Source organism: Symsagittifera roscoffensis, chromosome 1 (assembly GCF_963678635.1).
Source record: "Symsagittifera roscoffensis chromosome 1, txSymRosc1.1, whole genome shotgun sequence".
Taxonomy (NCBI): Eukaryota; Metazoa; Xenacoelomorpha; order Acoela; family Convolutidae; genus Symsagittifera; species Symsagittifera roscoffensis.
Window position 1 is genome coordinate 39,339,966 of NC_087062.1, and position 20,402 is coordinate 39,360,367.

The following is a 20,402-nucleotide window of genomic DNA, read 5'->3' on the forward strand; positions in this document are numbered from 1 at the left end:
CTAATGAGTCATAATTGGCGTGCGTCTCTTAACAGTTATGTAGACTCATAATTGGCGTGCGTCACCTACGAAATTTTGTGTACTCAATTTTACAATTTGTGTACAAGTTTTAATCATTCAGTTTTTCCCAGTAGCGCTATCGGTCATATTTGTGCTTGTGTATTCGAATTGCAACTTCGTCTCCGTGTCAAGTTTCTTAGCGTTCCCGGTCAACTTAGCCTGGAGATAACGATTATGCCTGGGACGGTAAAGGTCCTGGGTTGGAATCTGACCGGGACCTCTTTTTTTTTTCAAACGGGAAATATTCTGTGCAAAATTTTAGTTTTTTTTCAGAAACTTTAAAAAGGGGTATCAATTGAAAGACCGCTTACTCCTCTATGTGCCTGCGACTCCCCTAGAGTCTTGTTTTACTTGACCCCTCTGTCTACAGCCTTCGAAAAAGTGAGGGGGAATATTTGAACCATTTTTTTTCTTATCGAAAACTATTCTTTGTCTGCTTATCTGTTGTTGGCTTAGTTGTCACATCTTGGAATTGTTTTTTTCTACGCGCAATTTTATAATGTTGTTTTTAATGTTTGAGTTACGCCTACATTTTGTAATTTTACTGACCATGGATTTATATTTCCTTCTTTGTTTTTTTTTTGTTTCGCTTAAAAAATTCCTCGGTCAAATATGTTTAGGCCTTTTTTTCATCGGCTTAATGACCTTTTTTTGGGAAATTTCGAGATCAACCCAATTTTAGCACTCCCCTCCGCACTTTTCAAGTTGGTTGTATGTTTTACTGATTGGCTTGTTGAAATTTCATTTTTTCTCGTTTTGGAAATTTTTTCACTTTTCGCAAAAATTTAAATTTTTCTCTAACTATTTTCAAAAAAGAGTTTCAAAAAAGTAGTATCAATTGAAAGACCGCTTATTAACTGTGTGACTGCATACTCCCATGCATACTCGTATTTTAAATTTTTTTTGTTCTCTCGAAATTTACTTCTCTCAAATTTGAGTTTTTGGTTCCAATGAATTGAACTGTTCTGAAAAGCTCCTGTGCATAAGTGGCTCCGAGCAAAATTTTTTTTTGCACAAGTTAGGGCCCTCGCAACAGTCGAATTTTTGATTTTTCAACGTTTTGTGAATCTTTTCGATTTTTCTCGAAAACTTAGCTCTCGTCTGATTTTGTGGGTTCAATGAGATAACGCGTACTGGGGAGCTCCTCTGCATTAGCTGACCCTAACAAAAAGTTTTTGTTTTACACAAGAAGTTAGCGCCCTTCAAGTTTTTGATTTTTTGACCGTTTTTAAGCTTGATGAATATTCTCCAAAGCTACCCTGTCATACCTGAGATTTTGGGGAGTTCTCAGAACGAGTTTCCGGAAGCTAATTTGCTTATGCGACTACGACCAAGTTTTTTTGAATAAAAATAAATAAATTCCGCTCATATGTTTAAGAGTTTCTACTCGTAGTGAGTCGTGATAAGTTTTTGGTCCGTTTTTTTACGCTCAGTTCATATCTTAAGTTGAAAGGAAGGCAATAGAACAAAATAGTGAAAAGGGCAAAGAAGGTGTTCGATTTCCAATTTCGAAAGTAAATTCCAATTTTCAAGGGTATTGCAATCGGGTACTAGATTTTTTTTCCGTAAATAATTTTGTTCACAGGAATCGGCTGGACTCATCTCTAGTGGCACCTTGTTTCAGAATGTGTTCAAATTTTTTTTAGCGTTACCCGCAAAATATGCCTGGGACGGCAAAGGTCTGGGTTCGAATCTGACCTGAACCTGTTTTTTTTTCAATTGGGACATATTCTGTTTCAACTAAAATTGTCGGCCAATTATTTGTCTGCTTATCTGTTGTCGGCTTAGTTGTCACATCTTGAAAATGTTTTTTGCTGCACGCCTTTTTTTGTTTCGTTAAAAAAGAAATTCCTCAGCCCAAATTATTTGGGCCTATTTTTGACTTAATTTTGGATCGTTCGAAGGGAAATGCAATTTTAACACTCCCCTCCGCAATTTTCAAACTGGTTGTACGTTTACCACTCGTTTTGTTGAATTTTCTTTCTTTTTTTTTCGTTTGGAAATTCATTTGGAAACTTCTACTTATGTTTCAAAAAGGTATTTGAATTGCGGTGTGCCTGCAGCTTCCCCTAGAGTCTCTTTTTACTTGACCCCTCTGTTAGCAGCCTTGGAAAAGGTCTGCTGGTGAATTTTTGACCCATTTTTTTACGTTTTCTCAAAAACTAACCCTCTCAATTATAAGTTTTTGGTTTCAATGAAAAGAACGGTTTTATGAAGCTCCCCTGCATAAGCAGCTACAGCCAAATTTTTTAACAAATAAAGTTATGGCCCTGGGAATAGTCGAGTTTTTGATTTTTGATCGTTTTGTGAATCTTCGTGATTTTTCTCAAAAACTACCCTCCCAAGTCTGAGATTTCGGGTCCTGTAATCCCTTCTGCATATTTTTTTTCACACAGAAAGCTATGGTTGGCTGAATCGTCAAATTTTTGATTTGTTGACAGTTTTTTTGGACCTTTGTCGCTAACTATCCTGCCAAATCAGATATTATGGGTTTAATCGAATGAATAGGTTGTTGAAATCACCCATGTCGAAAGCTTATAATTGGCTATGCCCAGTTTGTTAAAGAAAAAAGTTTTTGTCTTTAAACAAGTCTCAGGTCAATCGAAAAACCCGGCTTAAGCGGCCATAACCTGCTTTTTGCAGAAAAATGTTATGGGTTTTGGTAAGTGTTGAACTTTTTTTTGTTAGAAAACTCGACCGTTTTTTGGTATTTTTTTGAATTTTATTAAAAATTTACACAATCAAATCTGAGATGAAAAGTTCCCTTGAAAGAACGGGTTGCAATAATTGTTTCTGCAGAAGCAGTGATTCTTTAATTTCTTTAGTTTCTGCAGAAGCAGTGATTCTTTAATTTCTTTAATTTCTTGTATTGGGAAAAATGATTATCTGAAAATTTCTTAGTCTTCCCACTTATTTTAGTACAGAGACAACTAAGATTTTAGGCAAAGTCCAATTTTTGAAATCACACTTTTCGTGCTTGATGAGTATAGCAAATTCATGCAATATTAAACACGTACCTCCAGCTTTAGCTGGCCTGTAGTTGTTTTTTATCGAGACATACGAAAAGTTTGGTTCACTTAGTTTTTTCAAAATTCAAATTTTTTTCGACTAATGTTTTTCATGTTTGTGTTGCATGGCAAGTGCTGCGAAGCTCCGCTTCGCTTCTGTGTCAAAACTTTGTCTAACTGACCCTATTCATTGTTTAACTCACCGCTAATTTTTAAACAGTCAGCTTAAAAGGTGTAGTTAGGAGCATTGATGAAAAAAAAATTGATGTTTTTACGGAAAGTTTTGCTATCGAAATGCATATAATTTAAGCACAATCTCAAAGTTTTGACATGACTAGAAGCAGACCGAGAAAATATTGAAAGTTTTCTAAAATTGCATAGCATAGGGCTCATTTTTTTGGACCATATAAAAGTGATTTGAAGCATGTTTTAGTTATACACTGTTCTCCAAAACAATTCTTAACTAAATGGGGAAAAGTCCCACAAATGTTTGAAGAAACTCTAAGGAGTGTTTTTAGAATGGTTAAATCGGATTTGCACCCTTAGTTAGTTCGATCCCTATGTTGTCCTAATTTTTTTGCTATTGTTGTTTTAGAAAATCATTCCTTTTTTATTCCTACAAAGTCACCCAATTCCGTAAAAACAATTGGCGTAAGTTAATGTTCTTGAATAGCATGATTATTTTGCGATAGCAGGTTTATGGCATGCGGGTACTAGGTTTTTTTCCCGTCAATAACGTTGTTCACAGAATGGTCATAATTAGAAATGGTAAATTTAGGTTTAGTTCACAGTGAATTCAGTTTTTGCTTCTGTGGGACATTTGCTCTGGATGTATCGTGACCATTCGAAATTTTCCGTTTGTAAAACATTGTCGGCTTATGATATGTCTGCTTATGTTTTATAGGCATAGTTGCAACATCAAAATCGTACACGCAATTTACATTTTATTTGCTTTAAGTGTTTTCAGTGTTTTGATTCACTTTCGCTGTTTGTAATTTTACTAACCTTGACTTTGTATGTTTTATCTCTTGTTGTTTTTTTTCGCTGAAAAGTTTTGTTTGCCTAAATAGTTTCGACCTAAATTTTATTGGCTCAGTGGCCTTATATTGCGTCGTTTGAAAACAAAAGAATTTGTTTATGGGCGTGAGTTGTTGTTTCGAGAAGGAGGGTAACTGAACATTTTTTTTATTTTCTGTTTTCTCGAGTGAAATGGTTTCTCCTTAGATACTTTCGACTTTTGGTGCCGCTTATTAAGCTTTCTTTTTATGCTTTCTTCACATTCATTTTACTGGGCATATTTTTTTTCTTGAAAACTATCTTTTTGCTTTTTGTTTGCTACATCTAGTCAATTCGGTAAATCCGAATTGTTTTTTTTTAATTATCTTTTTGGATTTTTGTGAATTTGCTCTAAAATGCAAAGGGGTAAAATATGCGTCCTAGAAAAGTCAAAAAATTTTGTTCGGGCTTAAATTTTATTTCACGGTGTAATTGTTGATTCCTTGTACAATCCATTTCAAATTTTTCAAAAAGCAAACTCACTATCGAACAGCAAAAATGCAGCGTGATCGAATTTTAATTTCGAAAATGGACTTTAGTTTTCAGATTTTCCAGCCAACTAAAAAATTCACCAATTGAATTCTGCTTGCCCAAAGTGGGATACTATTATTAGTAATACTAATGCGTTTTTTTCCATTTTCTAATTGTGGCGGGGTTGGACATTTTCTTCCGATGCTTTTTTCACATTCATTTTTTTTGGCATGTTGTGAAAAATAGTTTGATTCATTTTGTTTGATACATCTAGTCTATGCAGTATTTTGTTTTTCGATTTGCGTTAGTTGGTTCTAAAATGCTCGGTGTAAAATCTGCGTCGTAAATTACAGGGTGTTTTACTTTCTTTAAATTCTTTATAGTTAAGTGAAACTTTTTAGTATGAATCGATGAACGTAGATAAGACTCTAATATAGGTCTGATGATTTTTTTAAAAGACAAACTTATGATTAAGACTGATGATTTTTTTAAAAGACAAACTTACTAATCGAACCACAACAATTTTAAGATCACGAAAAATGTGACCGACTTTTAATTTCGAAAAACGATTTATATTATAAGATTTCCCAGACAACTATAAAGTTCACGTATTGATCCTGTTTGCTCAAAGTGGGTTACTACTACAAATACTACTAATGCGTTCATTGTCCATTTTTAAATTGTGTGGGTTTGGATATTATGAAAGTGTGTAAGCAATGGTTTATCTAGACAGCTTGACAATTTCCAGACTTCTGAGGGTATTTAAGGTCTTCCTGCTGGTCTGTTCCTTGGGACTGGAAAAAAGTCTGTTGATTGTAGTGCATGGTCATTTTCTGTTCAGTTAACATGGTCAAACCATCGTAGCCGTGACCGTACTTGTAGATTATCCAGAACAATGAGACCTCTAATTTAAATTACTGCTCCGTTGGTAACTCTGTCTTTACAAGTGACTCCTGCAATCGTACGCAGAGCATTGTTATCAGCACTCTTAAGAGAGCTGGGTATCGCCTTGGCCTGCGCCCAGGTTTCAGAGCAGTACATAATAACTGGCCAGAGACAAGCTAGTAGATATGAACTCTTGCAATTTAGTCAATATCTTTGTTCAGCAGACGAGGCGCAATTTATCGCCATTTCGGCCAGAAAGCTGCTATTCTAACCGATGATGCACTATTGCATAATTTTCACCGGAAATCATGTCACTCGGACAGCAGAACTCTTCAGCAGTATCCAGGGTTACAAATTGATTGATCCGTAGACTAGCATTCTGTTTTGAGCGATGATGGGAAGGATTATTGCGTTAATTTTGTAAATGGAAGGATTATTGGGTCAATTTTATCAGAAAAGTGTCAATCATAGATTGTTCGGAAAAATCAAAGAGCTCGAAGGCCATTTATTGTTTGCTTTCAAATTTGCAGAATTGATTTGTTCTTTCCAAAATAAGTCAGTTTTTTTATATTTCCTTGTGTTCATTGACTCTTTTCCAACGGTCTGTTGGCTATATATTTTTTAGAAACTCGGAAGTTAAGGTTTTTTTGAAAACAAACCAGTATTTTTTTTGTTTACTTGTGTTCATTGACTATTTTCCCACTATCTGTTGGCTATGTTCAAATTGTTTATTTAGTTTTACTTCTGCATGCGAAGTGCAACTGCGCTTGTCTTATATTCCTCTACAGTTCGATTGTTATTTCAAGTTTGTCTCTCATTTTAGGCGAAAAAGCTAGTGCAGTATTTTCATTTTTACAAAAGCGGGGCTTGATTACATCGTGTTGTTGGGCGAGTCAACTTTTGCTCCAATGCAAACTGCTGGTATCGTTAAATTTTACGTTTTTCTTGTGTTTCTTTTTTGCATTTTTGACTAGCACGAGCTACCTTTACCTAGTTAACGCGATGCAATGTTTTTCATATTCACGTTACATAGAGCTCAGATGCAATTGTGCGTTAAGGCTGGTGACATTCAATCAAAGTCTCATGGCTCATTTTTGCAGCAAGCTTCTTTTTGCTGTTTTTTACTTGTCCGTGGAGATCAGATTCGCCTCTTTGTCAGTTTTTTCTTCGCTCACTATCTCCTATTCGAAAAGTTGGCTCTCTTCTGAACACAGTAGGGCACTTGAGCTGACTAAAATAACTTTTTAAAAAAAACTTATTTCAAACATTCATTAGCCAACGCCGTCTGATCTGTTAATATCTCTAATTGTTGTTGATTGTCATCAAATTTTTAGTAGTTAAGCATGAAAACGGATTGGTTATACTGAATTCAGATATAAAACCGTTGAACTCTTTCCCTGAAATAACAGCAAGTGGCAGTCAGAATACCGACCACATGCACATCGATGAACCATCTCAACCCCACCAGATTGAGAATAGTGCGAACGACTTTTCCTCATCCGCGTCCCTGTCCAACACATTTTACGACATGGGGGACACTTCTGTATCGTCAAAGTTATCTGCACTGGTAAAAATGTGTTTGCATAGAAATCGTTTTTTTAAACCCAAGTGTTTTCTCAATCATCTCTTAGTAAATACAGATAGAATCGACGCATTACAAAAGTTAGGTTCGTGTAGACGGAGGGCTACGTTTTTTGTTTTCTGTTCTTCTGATTTTAGGTTTAAAGATTTTTCTGAAAATAACTTATTGCATTCTAAATTGTTGCTACGGTACTTGGCGATTAACTTGCATTTTCAAAAAGAATCAATTAGAACCAATCGATGAACAATTTGCTTGTGTTTTTATTGTGGGTGAATTGCATTCCAGGTGAACCAAGAAGACATGGATGGTCTGAAGCGGAGTCAGGAGTTCATCTCGGCCAAGTTGATCAAAACCAATGACAGACTGAAACAGTTCAACCAGTTCTCATCGGACACTCTCAGAAACCAGCAGTGGAAGTTCGAGGAAAACACCAAGTCAGTCAAATTTTGAGTTTATCTGAGAGTTTAAGCAGTCAAAAATTTAACCAAGTGTTCTCTTCGTTTAATCAATGTTGATACATTTCGGCCGCAGTGTTTAAACCATTGTTAATCAGGGAGCGGGTGATGCAGACGCTCCCCCCTCAACGATTCCACCCGCTGCCGACCTGAAGGGTCACCCCTTCATACTATTTTGAGATCTGCATTTTTGGCTGACGGACCCTATAAGGTTCTAAAGGCGCCTTCGGCGCCTATATTGAATAATATTTAGAGGGAAGCGCGCCGGAAATCGCAATTTTTTGGTCTAAATTTTCAATTTTTTGGCCTGTTAGTTTTCAAAGTTTTGCCTGCGGCACAATTAATTTCCCTAAATAATTTAGTTCCTTGGGGTAGAGCTCGAAATTCAATTTGATCGACTTAAAAAAAGTCGACTAAATTTTTGAATTTTTTTAAAAATCCGCGATCCCCTCGAGAAAAACCTAGATCTGCCCCTTTATTTAATAAAGAACAATTTTATTTTATTCATTCATGCATCTTGTTTTAAGTATTCTAGTTTGTTTTGTCTGATTTTACTTTTTTCTCAGAGTGTTGCTGGACCTGCATAAAGATTTAGTGGCAATCAGTTCCATCACGAGGAGTTTGCGCCACAAACTGTCGCAGCAGTATCCAGAAGAAGCCAAACAAGCCACGGAGAGTCTAGCTGATCTGTTGCCAGATAACAATGAAGACGAGTGAACTAAATGTTCCATTTTTTTTTGTTTTTCCAACATGAAATATAGTAGACAGATTAATTTAATTTGATGCATCTTGTTTTTGTACTTGCTATCGGGAACTAGACTTTTTCCCATTACCAACGTGCCGTTACTTTCACACAGAGATTGCTGACAAACTCAATTTCCTGATGTCGTAGCCACTTATGCAGTGGAGCTCAAATTAGATGGAGTTCATTTTCGGTAGTAATTAATTTTTCAAGTAAACTTTTGAAAAAAAAGTTGATTTCTACTTGGATTCTTGGTTTTGGTCTTAAATTCCATTGGTTTAATTTCAGTTTTTGAATGCTATGTAAGTTATCTGGTACGATTTTTTTCTTGACCTTTTTTTTCTACGCATGGGTTTTTCTTTTGATTTGAAGTTGTCACTACAATGAAAGTGCTTTAATTTTACCAAGTCTATTTTGAATGCTTTTTCATTTTGTTGCTAAACGGTTTCAGCTTATGTTATAACGGCTTAGTCAACTTGTATTGCGAAGTTTCGAAGGCAAAATGTTTTCTCATGCTTCGCGTGTTTTACCAGGGATGGATCGTAAAAACTTTGAAGCTCAAAATTTTTTTATGACAATTTTGTTTTTGGCTCAACGTGGGTCGACCCTAAATTTGTCGCCTTAGTTGCCGCTCCCAGTAAATGAATCCAATAGTTTATTAAGTTTTTTTCTAAAAATAAGTTTTATCTTTGCGATAAGCAAGGGCATTGCAACTGGGTACTAGACTTTTTTCCCGTAAACAATTTTGTCCTCAGGACTCGTCTGGACTCATATCTACCTTGTTTCATTATGTAGTCAAATTTATTATTGTTCCTGGTCAACGTAGCTTGGTGGTAACGAATATGCATGGGTCGCCAAAGGTCCTGGAATCGAGTCTGACCAGGACCTGTTTTTTTGAAACGGGATATATTGTTTCAAAAAAAAATTTGTCGGCCAATTCTTTGTCTGCTTATCTGTTGTTGGCTTAGTTGTCACATCTTGGAATTGTTTTTTTTTCTACGCGCAATTTTATAATGTTGTTTTTAATGTTTGAATTACGCCTACATTTTGTAATTTTACTGACCATGGATTTATATTTCCTTCTTTGTTTTTTTTTGTTTCGCTTAAAAAATTCCTCGGTCAAATATGTTTAGGTTTTTTTTTCATCGGCTTAATGACCTAATTTTGGGAAATTTAAGATCAACCCAATTTCAGCACTTCCCTCCCCACTTTTCAAGTTGGTTGTATGTTTTACTGATTGGTTTGTTGAAATTTCATTTTTTCTCGTTTTGGAAATTTCACTTTTCGCAAAAATTTAAATTTTTCTCAAACTACTTTCAAAAAAGAGTTTCAAAAAAGTAGTATCAATTGAAAGACCGCTTATTAACCGTGTGACTGCATACTCCCATGCATAGCCGTATTTTGAATTTTTTTTTGTTCTCTCGAAATGCACTTCTCTCAAATTTGAGTTTTTGGTTTCAATGGATAGAATTGTTTTAAAAAGCTCCACTGCATAAGTGGCTACGACAAAAAAAGGTTGCACATTACGTTATGGCCCTCGGAATTGTTAAATTTCTTTTTTCAACTAGGGATGGATCGTAAAAACTACTAAATCTTGTAGCTCAAAATTTTTTTATGACAGTTTTGTTTTTGGCTCAACGGGGGTCGACCCTAAGTTTGTCGCCTTAGTTGCCGCTCTCGGTAAATGAATCCAAGAGCTTATTAAAGTTTTTCCTAAGAATAAGTTTTGTCCTTGCGATAAGCAAGGGCGGGCATTGCAACTCGTCTGGACTCATCTCTACCTTGTTTCATATGTATTCAAATTTATTACCTTGTTTTATATGTATTCAAGTTTATTAGTGTTCCTGGTCAACTTAGCTTGGAGGTAACGAATATGCCCGGGACGCCAAAGGTCCTGGAATCAAGTCTGACCAGGACCTGTTTTTTTTTCAAACAGGATATATTGTTTCAAAAAAAATTGTCGGCCGATTCTTTGTCTGCTTATCTTTTCTTGGCTTAGTTGTCACATCTTGGAATTGTTTTTTTTTCTACGTGCAATTTTTTAATGTTGTTTTTAATGTTTGAGTTACGCCTATATTTTTTAATTTTGCTGACCATGGCTTGATATTTCCTTTGTTTTTTTTTGTTTAGCTTAAAAAATTCCTCGGCCAAATATGTTTAGGCCTTATTTTTCATCGGCTTAATGACCTAATTTTGGGAAGTTTCAAGATCAACCCAGTATTAGCACTCCCCTCCGCACTTTTCAATACCCATATTTTAATTTTTTTCGTGTGCCTTCAGACTCCCCTGCATACCCATATTTTAAATGTTTCTTTCCTTTGCTCGAAATTTACTTCTCTCATATTTGAGTTTTTGGTTTCAATGGATAGAATTGTTTTAAAAAGCTCCCCTGCATAAGTGGCTACGACTAATTTTTTTTTGCACATTTAGTTATGGCCCTCGGAATAGTTAAATTTCTTATTTTTGTTCGTTTTGTGGATCTTTTTGGCTTTTCTCGAAAACTAACCTCTCAAATCTGATGTGAGTTCAGTGAGATAGCAAAGAGTGGGAAGCGGACTATCAAAAAGTTTAGTACAACAAGTAATCGCCCTCTGAAAAACCAATTTTTTAATTTGTTGACCGTGTTTTAAACTTTTTGAAGATTTTCGAAAACTACACCGCCATACCTAAAATTTTAGGTTTAATTCTCAGAATGGGCTTCGGGAAGTTGATTTGCTTTTGCTACTACGCCCAATTTTTTTAGATCCAAAAGTTAGGCCCTCGGCAAATTAAAATTTTGATTTTGTGACCGTTTTTGGAAAGATTTTGACTTTCCTCGAAAACTACTCTCCCAAATCTCATATTGTGGGTTCAATGAGACAACGGGTAGTGGGCAGCTCCTCTGCATTAGCGGGCAGTAACAAAAAATCTTACACACGAAGTTATCGCCCTCTAAATTTTTTTTGATTTTTTGACCAATTTTTTGTTTTTTAATATTCTGGAAAACTACTGTGCCATACCTGAAACTTTGTGTTCAAACGGTTTGCAAAAACACGTTATGAATTTTGGAAAGTCTTTTGAGCGTTTTTTAGAACTTTCGACCGCTTTTTAGAATCTATTGAATTTTTCTAAATCTTACACAATCAAAACTGAGATGAAAAAATCCATTAAAAGAGCGGGTTCCGATAATTTTTCCTGCAGAAGCACCAATTCCTGAACTTTTTGTTGAAGAAATGTTATCTCTTCGGGAAAATTGATTATCTCAAAAAAATTTTTTTTCAATTATTCGAATCGTGAAACAGCTAATATTTAGGCAAAGTCCAATTTTTGAAAACACACTTTTCGTGCCGCAATCAGTATAGCAAACTTATTCAACTTTAAATACGTACCTCCAGCTTTAGCTGGGCCTGTATTTGTTTTTTCTCGATAGTTACAAAAATTTTGGTTCACCTAGTTTTTTTTCTTATCTTAATTATTCTAGCTTTTTTTCGACTTGTTATTATGTTTGTATTGTATTTTTTGTCTTTCATCTCTTGTGCTATTCAACATTTTTAAATGCAATGTATTTTGTATCGCAAGTGTCGTGAAGCTCCGCTACGCCTCTGTCTAAAATTTAAAATATTGTGCGAGGAATCTGTTTTCAAAAGGTTGAAAAAATACAGTTTTTGATTGCAAAAAAAATTCTTAACCGCTTGCTTGGAGAGACTTCTGCAGATTTCTAATTAAAGTGAATGTGAAGTCGAAGTGAATGTGAAGTCGAAAGTTGTCTTGAGCTTTTCATTTTCGCTCATCCAAAAACATACAAACCCTACAAACACAACTTAATTGAGGAAAAAGCGGACATTGAGGATGGTGTACCGATTACCTGGAAAAAACGTAGCAGGAAAAAAATTATCTATAATTTTAAATTTTTTATGAAATTCATCACCCCACACGCCATATTCAGTACAAAAGGATAGATTTCGCTCCTTGTAACAAATCAATTATGGCAAATAAGTTTCTTTCAACCAATTTGGAACGAATTCTAAGACAGATTAATTCTCCGCTAACGAACTAATAGCGCGAAATATATCGCGCGTGAATTATCCAAAATCGGCCGAAATGGCAACCTTTAAACCCCCATAACTTAACGAAAAAAGAGTACTGGTGTAATATTTTTTCAAATTTAAGCTCAAGACAGCAATACTTTTTGAATGATACAAAAAATTCCGTCAAAAATGACTAGTTAAAAAGTCGAAATTTGTCTGAAAAAAACCCACCCCGATCACAAATATTCCGTTACTTTCGTATCGAAAGTCGGAACAAATTGGCTGCGGAAAAAGCTAACCTCTGACACTTCATCATTTTCGAGGGGAGCCCAATAGTAAAGTTTTAGAAGGCAATGGACTGAATCTTAAACAAGGCAAAGAAAACACTTTGCTTTCTAGATGACACTTTGATTGTCTAAGTTGCTGGTTGAATAGCACATACAGTAAAAATAAAATGTTTGAAAATGTTCCTTATTATACTGTACTACGCGTGGAAAAAGTTGCTCGCGTTTTTGTTCCAACCATTGAAAATGGCGAGGCACTTGCTATTTGGTTGTGATTTAGTTTTTTTCAATTTTTTTATGCAAAAAAAATGGAAAATTAAAAGAACCTTTTATTCAGTGTTTTTTTTTTCATTTAAAAAAAAATGTTTTTGAAGACAATTACAGTATTTTATGCCTAAGTCACTACCTTTTACGCGTTCGTATAGTTCTATCATCACCTGACGTACAATAAAAGACACTAACTTGAAGAGAAAAAAGAAAATTTTCTCTGAGTGTGGTCGGAACATTCTGTGTTACCTGCACAGCAACCGGCCATCCTTGTTTTACTGTATTTTTGTTCTACCAGTTGTTATCACGGCAAAGGGTAGAAATGGTGAAATTTTTGTTTCGTGGAAGAGATAAAATTTGATTCAACGGCGGGCGTTAAAGACATGTTGATTTGTAATGAAGAATGTAATGTAATGCTGAATTAATATTTTGCTGCAATTTTCGCTTGATATCATTGGCGAAATTGTTTGTATCTGCAATCAAATTGATGATATTAATTCATACATGCAACAGACAGTTATTAAGTAACTTCTCAATAAGCCCTAATAATTTCTGTATTCTTGAAAAAATTACCGAAATTTGTTTTTTTTTAGAAGAAACTATGGCGTAAGGCCCGTTTTTCATAAAGTTTCCAGCCAGTTTTGAATACATCAAAGGGAGCTAAGAGAGGGTCAAATGTTGTATCGTATAAAACCCTATTGGTCTTGAGTTTTTTTTTCAGACCACGTTAGACGAATTTTGCTGCGAGACTTCGTTAACTTAATTTTGCTTTAAGTTTGTTGTTGCAAGAGGCGAACAGGTGGTTTTTTTGCATCCAGTATTTCCAAGTGGCATGTCGAGAAAAATTCTTGCTTTTCTGATTGCCTTTTGGTTCGAAGAACATCGAGTTCGTCAAGAAAAGTGCACAATGTTTGTAGTCAGCTGCGGGTATCGGTGTCTTCTTACATGGGCTGTCATTTTCCTTGTAGAAACTGTCGAGTTGGCATCTCTTCACTAAAGTTGCAAACACATTGGCTAGGTCCTGAAGTATCATCATCCTGCTTTGATGTTATCTATAAGAGTTTAGTTATAAAGAGTTTAGGTCCAAAGACAAATGTTGTTACCTTTAGAGCTCGTGTTTATGTGCTGAATCGGCTGTAGTCAATCACTGTCGAAGTTGGCTGTCTACAGAGAATGGTTGTCGTCTGAGATTGACTTTCTCTTGAACATCGGCTGAGGGCTGTAACTGTAAATGAGCGGGCTTTTCCGATGATGAATTTGACATCCTCTGTGTCGTCGGCATAGGTGATCCTGAAGTAGATAATTGATGCGAGGGTAAGCTCCGAGGCGTTGTTAAGGACATAAAGTTGTGTCGAGAATTTTTTCCTATTTTGAATTGAGTTCTTGTTAGGCAAATGTTGGACTGAGGGTAGTCACGGTCCTTCAGGCCGTGACCAGCGTCACTTGCTTTTTGCATTTGGAAAATCATCGAGTGATCTACGCAAAACAGTAGCGAATCTTGCCATCCGAATAGTGACTGAACGTCTGTACTTACTTACCTCCTGTAATGCATGTGGATTGATCGCCTTAGATAAATGTCCAGAAGTTCGACCAATCGGCATAGGAGAATTAATGCGTCGCATTATAGGCCGCACATTTTCTTCTTGCATCAAGGATGATCTCCGACTCATTGGAGAAAATTTTGAGATGTGTTTAGGTAAAAAAATTGGAATTGAGCATGCTATTCACGCCCTGCGTAAGTCCTATGGAGATAGCGACTACGACGCTATTTTACTGATAGATGCTCAGAACGCCTTAACTGTGAGCTCGCCCTTAACAACATTGAGCAATGGTGCTCAGCTCTACATATGGCTATCTCAAAGTCATATAGAGAGCCTACCGATTTGTTCATTAATAACAAATATATCAAATCTCAAGAAGGTACCACCCAAGGCGACCCACTGGCCATGGCAATGTTTGGCATCGCAATTTTGCCTCTAATTGGAAGAGTGCGTAAAATTGATGTACTGCAAAAAATGGTATGCTGACGATAGTATCGCTGCAGAGTCGATTGATAACCTGAATAAAGAACACGGCGAACTTACTAAAAACGGCCCGACATTCGGTTGTAACGTGATCAAGTGTCATCTAATTGTAAAACCAGAAGTGGTAAAAAAGCCCGTGAGAATTTTGTTGATTGTGATATAGATATTATATCTGGTCATCGTGTTCTAGGATCAGTTATAAACTACCAAACCGATTGCGATATTCTTACCAGATATGGTTAATGCCAGATATGGTTAATGCTTAGCAGATTTTTACCAGATATGGTTAATGCCTATAAGAATTTACTGGGGCATGCCAAACTTTCACCAGAAATTGTGTATAAATTGATTACAGCAGGAGTACAGCATAAATTAACCTTCTTTTCAAGAACAACTAACACCAATAACCTGCTTGATGAAACAGAGAAGATATTCCATGAACAATTGTTGCCTTCTATAGTCAATCACGCAAACTATGACGATCTGTACCGTAAAATTTTTTCATTACCAGTGCGCAAAGGAGGCCTTAACATCATTTCACCTGAAGAGAGGGCTCAAGAACATAACAGATCGAAGTCATTAGCTGCCTTTCTTTATGATGATGGTGAGCCCGATGCAGAAGGTCGTCAGGCAAAACTCAATGATGGGACCAAGAAAGAGAAAGCACTGATTCAGTAAGAGAAAATGAACTTAATAGTTAAATTGTGCAATGACGCCTCAAGACCCACCCTCGATCTTGCAAAAAAACGCATCATGCTGGCTGAACGCATTGCCAGTGGAAAAATATCATTTTGAATGAACTAAATCGAGATGCAATTGCTCTTGAGTTTCGAGATGCAATTGCTCTGAAATATGGATGGAACCCACCAAAATGCCTGCGACTTGTGCATATGGTCAGCCGTTCACAGTATCTCATGCCCTCCACTTTACGTACCTTAGACACGATGATATACCTGACTCCTTTGTAAACATGCTCAATGAAGTTTGCAACAATGTCGAAATCGAGCCCCATCTTCAGCAGTTACAAGTGGAAACCTTTGATAACAAAAGAACGTCAACTGAAGACAATGCTTGAATTGACATTAGAGCAAATTCACTTTTATCCCCATGAAAAGTCATGCCCCAAAGATATAACAGTCTTACAAATATCACGAAAATGGCAAGAAACGCACCTATGAGCCGCAAGTTATCGATGTCGAAAAAGCCACCTCCGTGCACTGAGCCTCTTTTTGAAAATTTTATGGTTTGTGTGATAGTAAGATAATAGTAAGAAAAACGAAATTTTTTTGGTTTTGTGTGGAAATGTCTAGTTTTTCGCAAAAATTTCGGCGCTCGTTATCTAATTGGAGAAAATTATTAGTTAATGTCGTGTTGATTGTGGAATGAAGGTCTTCTAATAGTTTTTTGGTGCATGCATGATAATTCAATGTTAAGAGTTTTTGAGCAAAAACTGTGAATTTTTATCACTACAATTGAAAATTTTTCAAAAAAACTTCAAAACAAAATAAGGTTTGTAATAATTCGACTTAATATTATTTTATTAGATACTTTTACTTTCTATCTGCTTGAAACAATGCTGAAACCTACTGAAACTTCGAAAAAATCAAAGTTTTTCAGAAAAAAAATTAAATGACTGTAAATTGTTTTATTACAGATGAAAAGTTAAATAACATTTAAATCATTGCATCGTATGAAATTTTACTACAGTTTACAGGTTAACTTTTACAAGTTCAATGGTTTAGTATGTAGTTCATCATTAAGTAATCCTCTTTTCCGGTAAAAGTAACTGAGTTTTTTTAGTTTGTTCATATGTTGCGACTAAATGGTTGGATGTTTTGAATCCGCAATTCGTCGACTTCAAATTTACAGCTTCGTCAAGAACTCGTCTGTATTTAGACATTGGTCCATCCCCAGTATTTTCTAGCGTTCTTTTGTTGAGTCCTTTGCTGCTTAATTTAAATTTGTTGCTTTCACTATCAGAGCAGCAAAACGTCTTGCTGCACAGAGCCAACATCTCAGTACAGCGAAATTCTTCTTTGAATAGACCGGGTTCTCGTTTGTCATGCTTTTTATGGACAGCGCAGCATGTACGTGGGAAGAAATTTTTCTTGTTGAAATCAGGTTGTTGGCTAATAATTGGCTTGGTCAGTTGATCAGGTTGGCGCTGTCGGCTGCTGATTACATCGTTCCTAAATAGTGCTGGGGCGTTCTGCATCATTGTTGGACTCCATACTGTGCTGGTCTTTTTTTCTACAGGGAGCATTAAAGAAAAACTGGCAAAAAAATTTAAAAGGGGGAGAGTGAAGAAGTGTGCGGACAGTAAACCGTACCAAGTCTTCTGTATCCTAAAAGAGTTTGCAATAGTTTGAAAGAGACATGACTTTCATCGCCGTGTTGCAAAAATGGGTCGTTACATAAAGTCTAAAGCCCGTAAAGTATAAACGGGTACCTAGCTGAATGACTGAATCTGCTTGCTGAAGTAAATGATTTTGTTTTTGTGAAAGTTGATTAAACTGATTTAGTGGTGAATGTTGCAAATAAAAGTCATTGCTTTTTTTGGATTTTTTTAAATTGCAGTTTGATTAATGTTCCTGAATGTTTTTTGACACGTGCGTCAAATTGTTGGGAACAAGCTATTTTTCATCTAGCTATTATTCATCCCATCTACCTAGCCAGTTTTCTATGTAGCCATTTAACCAGCCAGTCATCCATTGAACTACCCATCCAACCAGACAGCGCTCCGTCCATCAAAGCATCCACCCATGAGTTCAGCTACCACTCAAGCCAGCCATCAACCGGCCAGTCATCCATTCAACCATCTAATCCTCCATTCGTTCATCTGTCCTGTCGTCCATGCATTCAACAACTTTTCCGTCTGTCTAGCCCCTCCCAATACTCCCATGCTTCCGCCCAATCAGCCATTCATCCGTACATCTTCCGTTCCGTCCAACCAACTAGCAAGCCCTTCATCTAGCTTTCCATTCATCCTTCCTGCCTTTAACCCATACAGTCAACCAGTCTTCTATCGATCCCTATAGACCGCCATCAATCCTGCAAAGTGTTCGTTTATCCAAAAATCCACCCATCTCAGCCGGGCATCAATCACCCGGCGGTCCATCTACTTATTCAGCCAGTCCTCCATCCAGCCGTTTATCATCTTTCTAGCCATCCATTTATCTACAAATCCGGTCTTCCCAGATATATCCATGTAGCCACTCATGCATCATATCAGCAAACCATGCAGCCGGCCATGGTCAACCTAGCTATCAATCCAGCTAGCCATCTCTCCGACAAATAATCCATTCGTCCAGTCACCCATCCAATAAGCCATAATTGCACCTGGCCAACTATCCATTGATTCATTTTTCAATTCCGCAATACAATCATGCAGCTTTCCTTCGGCTAACGGTTTAATCATTTAGCCACCCGGTCCGCTTTCAATCCACCTAGCCTTCCAAGCAACTAGTCATACATCAATCCTTCTGCTCATCAACTTAGCCATCCATCCATCAAGTCATCCATACATCCAGCCAGTCAGTCTTCAATCCAACCATCACTCAAGCCATACATACCTCCAGCTATCGATCCATCTAGCCCTCATGCCATCGTCTAGATAGCTATCCATGCGTGCATGCCCATCTAGCTATCCACCGTGCCTCCTATCCAACCTTTACCCACCGGAAACACATCCATGAGTCCAATCCACAATTCTGTTAAAAAAAGAACGTACTTTTTCAGTAGCAGCTTTAGCTTCAGGGGTCTGCTAGTGTAAGCAGCAAGGCCAAAATTTTTTTTACAGTTAAGGCCTTCGGAAAGACTTATCTTTGATTTTTTAACCTTTTTTTTAAACTTTATGAGTTTTCGAAAAAAAGTACACTGCTAAATCTGAGATTTTGTATCAAGGTAGAAAAAGCGAGTTGCGCGAACCACTCCGGCTTTCGCGGTTATGCGCAAATGTTTTACCAAAAATCTAAATAATTTAATCAATTTTTTCAACCACCGTTAAGCCTCTAATTTATGATTTCATATTGCTAATGCGTTAACTCTCTAGGTAAATTAGTGCAGCATCCCCAAAACTCAGCCGATCAAGCGATTATTAAGAAAACTTCATCTGCCAAAATTGTTGCAACCGGCACCACCCGAACCCCCTCTAATCCGGAATATAACTCCTCGTCCGAATCAACAGTAGTCTCAAACACATTTGAATAGCCCGAACTCCCAATTTTCCCAAAAGACCAGAATCCCACAATACCTTAGCTACCGCCACGATTGATCGTTAACCAATGTTTTTTAGGGCGAACTCATTCATTGAAAAAATCCAACATCTGAAAAACATCTATAAGAAGATTGCCCACTGGAAAGCCGTCTTCTTTGGTTTAATTGAGAACAAGATTGGCTTCCTATTTGCAGATACTTTGAACGTAATTCTTAGCGTTACCGCCACTAAATTAGACAAGTGTGAACACGCGATATTGCAGCGATGTTAATGCCTCATCTTAGGTTAGCCAGATCTAAAGAGGAAAATGGTGGCTCAAATTCCAAAATTATCCAAAGGCGGCTTGACCAGTGATTAGATTGTGATTGTTTCTAAGCAAGAAACGGATGAGTAAAAAGAGTTTGATCACCACATGTCTGCAGAAAAAATCTAAAGCCTATCAGATGTATCAGTGACGAAAGTAAATGATGAGTACTGCCCCTCAAAGGAAAAAAATAAACGATGGCAAGACTAAAAGTATGATTTTTTGGTAGGAAAACATCCTCTGCAAAGAAAAGCAAAAGCCGAAAAAATAAATGGCACAACGTTTCGAAGATTCGCCATGAAGACAAAGGGTAGTCACGGTCCTTCAGGCCGTGACCGGCGTCACTTGCTTTTTGCATTTGGAAAATCATCGAGTGATCTACGCAAAACAGTAGCAAATCTTGCCATCCGAATAGTGACTGAACGTCTGTACTTACTTACCTCCTGTAATGCATGTAAATTGATCGCCTTAGATAAATGCCCAGAAGTCCGACCAATCGGCATAGGAGAATTAATGCGTCGCATTATAGGCCGCACATTTTCTTCTTGCATCAAGGATGATCTCCGACTCATTGGAGAAAATTTTGAGATGTGTTTAGGTCAAAAAAGTGGAATTGAGCATGCTATTCACGCCCTGCGTAAGACCTATGGAGATAGCGACTACGACGCTATTTTACTGATAGACGCTCAGAACGCCTTAACCGTGAGCTCGCCCTTAACAACATTGAGCAATGGTGCTCAGCTCTACATATGGCTATCTCAAAGTCATATAGAGAGCCTACCGATTTGTTCATTAATAACAAATATATCAAATCTCAAGAAGGTACCACCCAAGGCGACCCACTGGCCATGGCAATGTTTGGCATCGCAGTTTTGCTTCTAATTGAAAGAGTACGTAAAATTGATGTACTGCAAAAAATGGTATGCTGACGATAGTAACGCTGCAGAGTCGATTGATAACCTGAGAAAAGAACACGGCGAACTTAATAAAACCGGCCCGACATTCGGCTGTAACGTGATCAAGTGTCATCTAATTGGGAAG

General features: G+C 36.8%; 1 protein-coding gene across 1 annotated transcript; it reads left to right on the top strand.

Moving 5' to 3' along the window:
* Positions 1–6,817: 6,817 nt before the first annotated feature.
* On the top strand, positions 6,818–8,309 carry LOC134856724 (uncharacterized). The gene is made up of 3 exons (XM_063872995.1): positions 6,818–7,047; positions 7,348–7,496; positions 8,084–8,309. The coding sequence occupies exons 1-3, from the start codon at positions 6,916–6,918 to the stop codon at positions 8,232–8,234; spliced, it is 432 nt and encodes a 143-aa protein (XP_063729065.1). The 5' UTR covers positions 6,818–6,915; the 3' UTR covers positions 8,235–8,309.
* The last annotated feature ends 12,093 nt before the right edge of the window (positions 8,310–20,402 follow it).

Excerpts from the sequence above, each read along its gene's own strand:
- LOC134856724 (XM_063872995.1), top strand. The coding sequence starts at position 6,916 with ATGCACATCGATGAACCATCTCAACCCCACCAGATTGAGAATAGTGCG. Across the intron at positions 7,048-7,347 it reads CGTCAAAGTTATCTGCACTG|GTGAACCAAGAAGACATGGA; the intron begins GTAAAAATGTGT and ends ATTGCATTCCAG. Across the intron at positions 7,497-8,083 it reads AAGTTCGAGGAAAACACCAA|AGTGTTGCTGGACCTGCATA; the intron begins GTCAGTCAAATT and ends CTTTTTTCTCAG.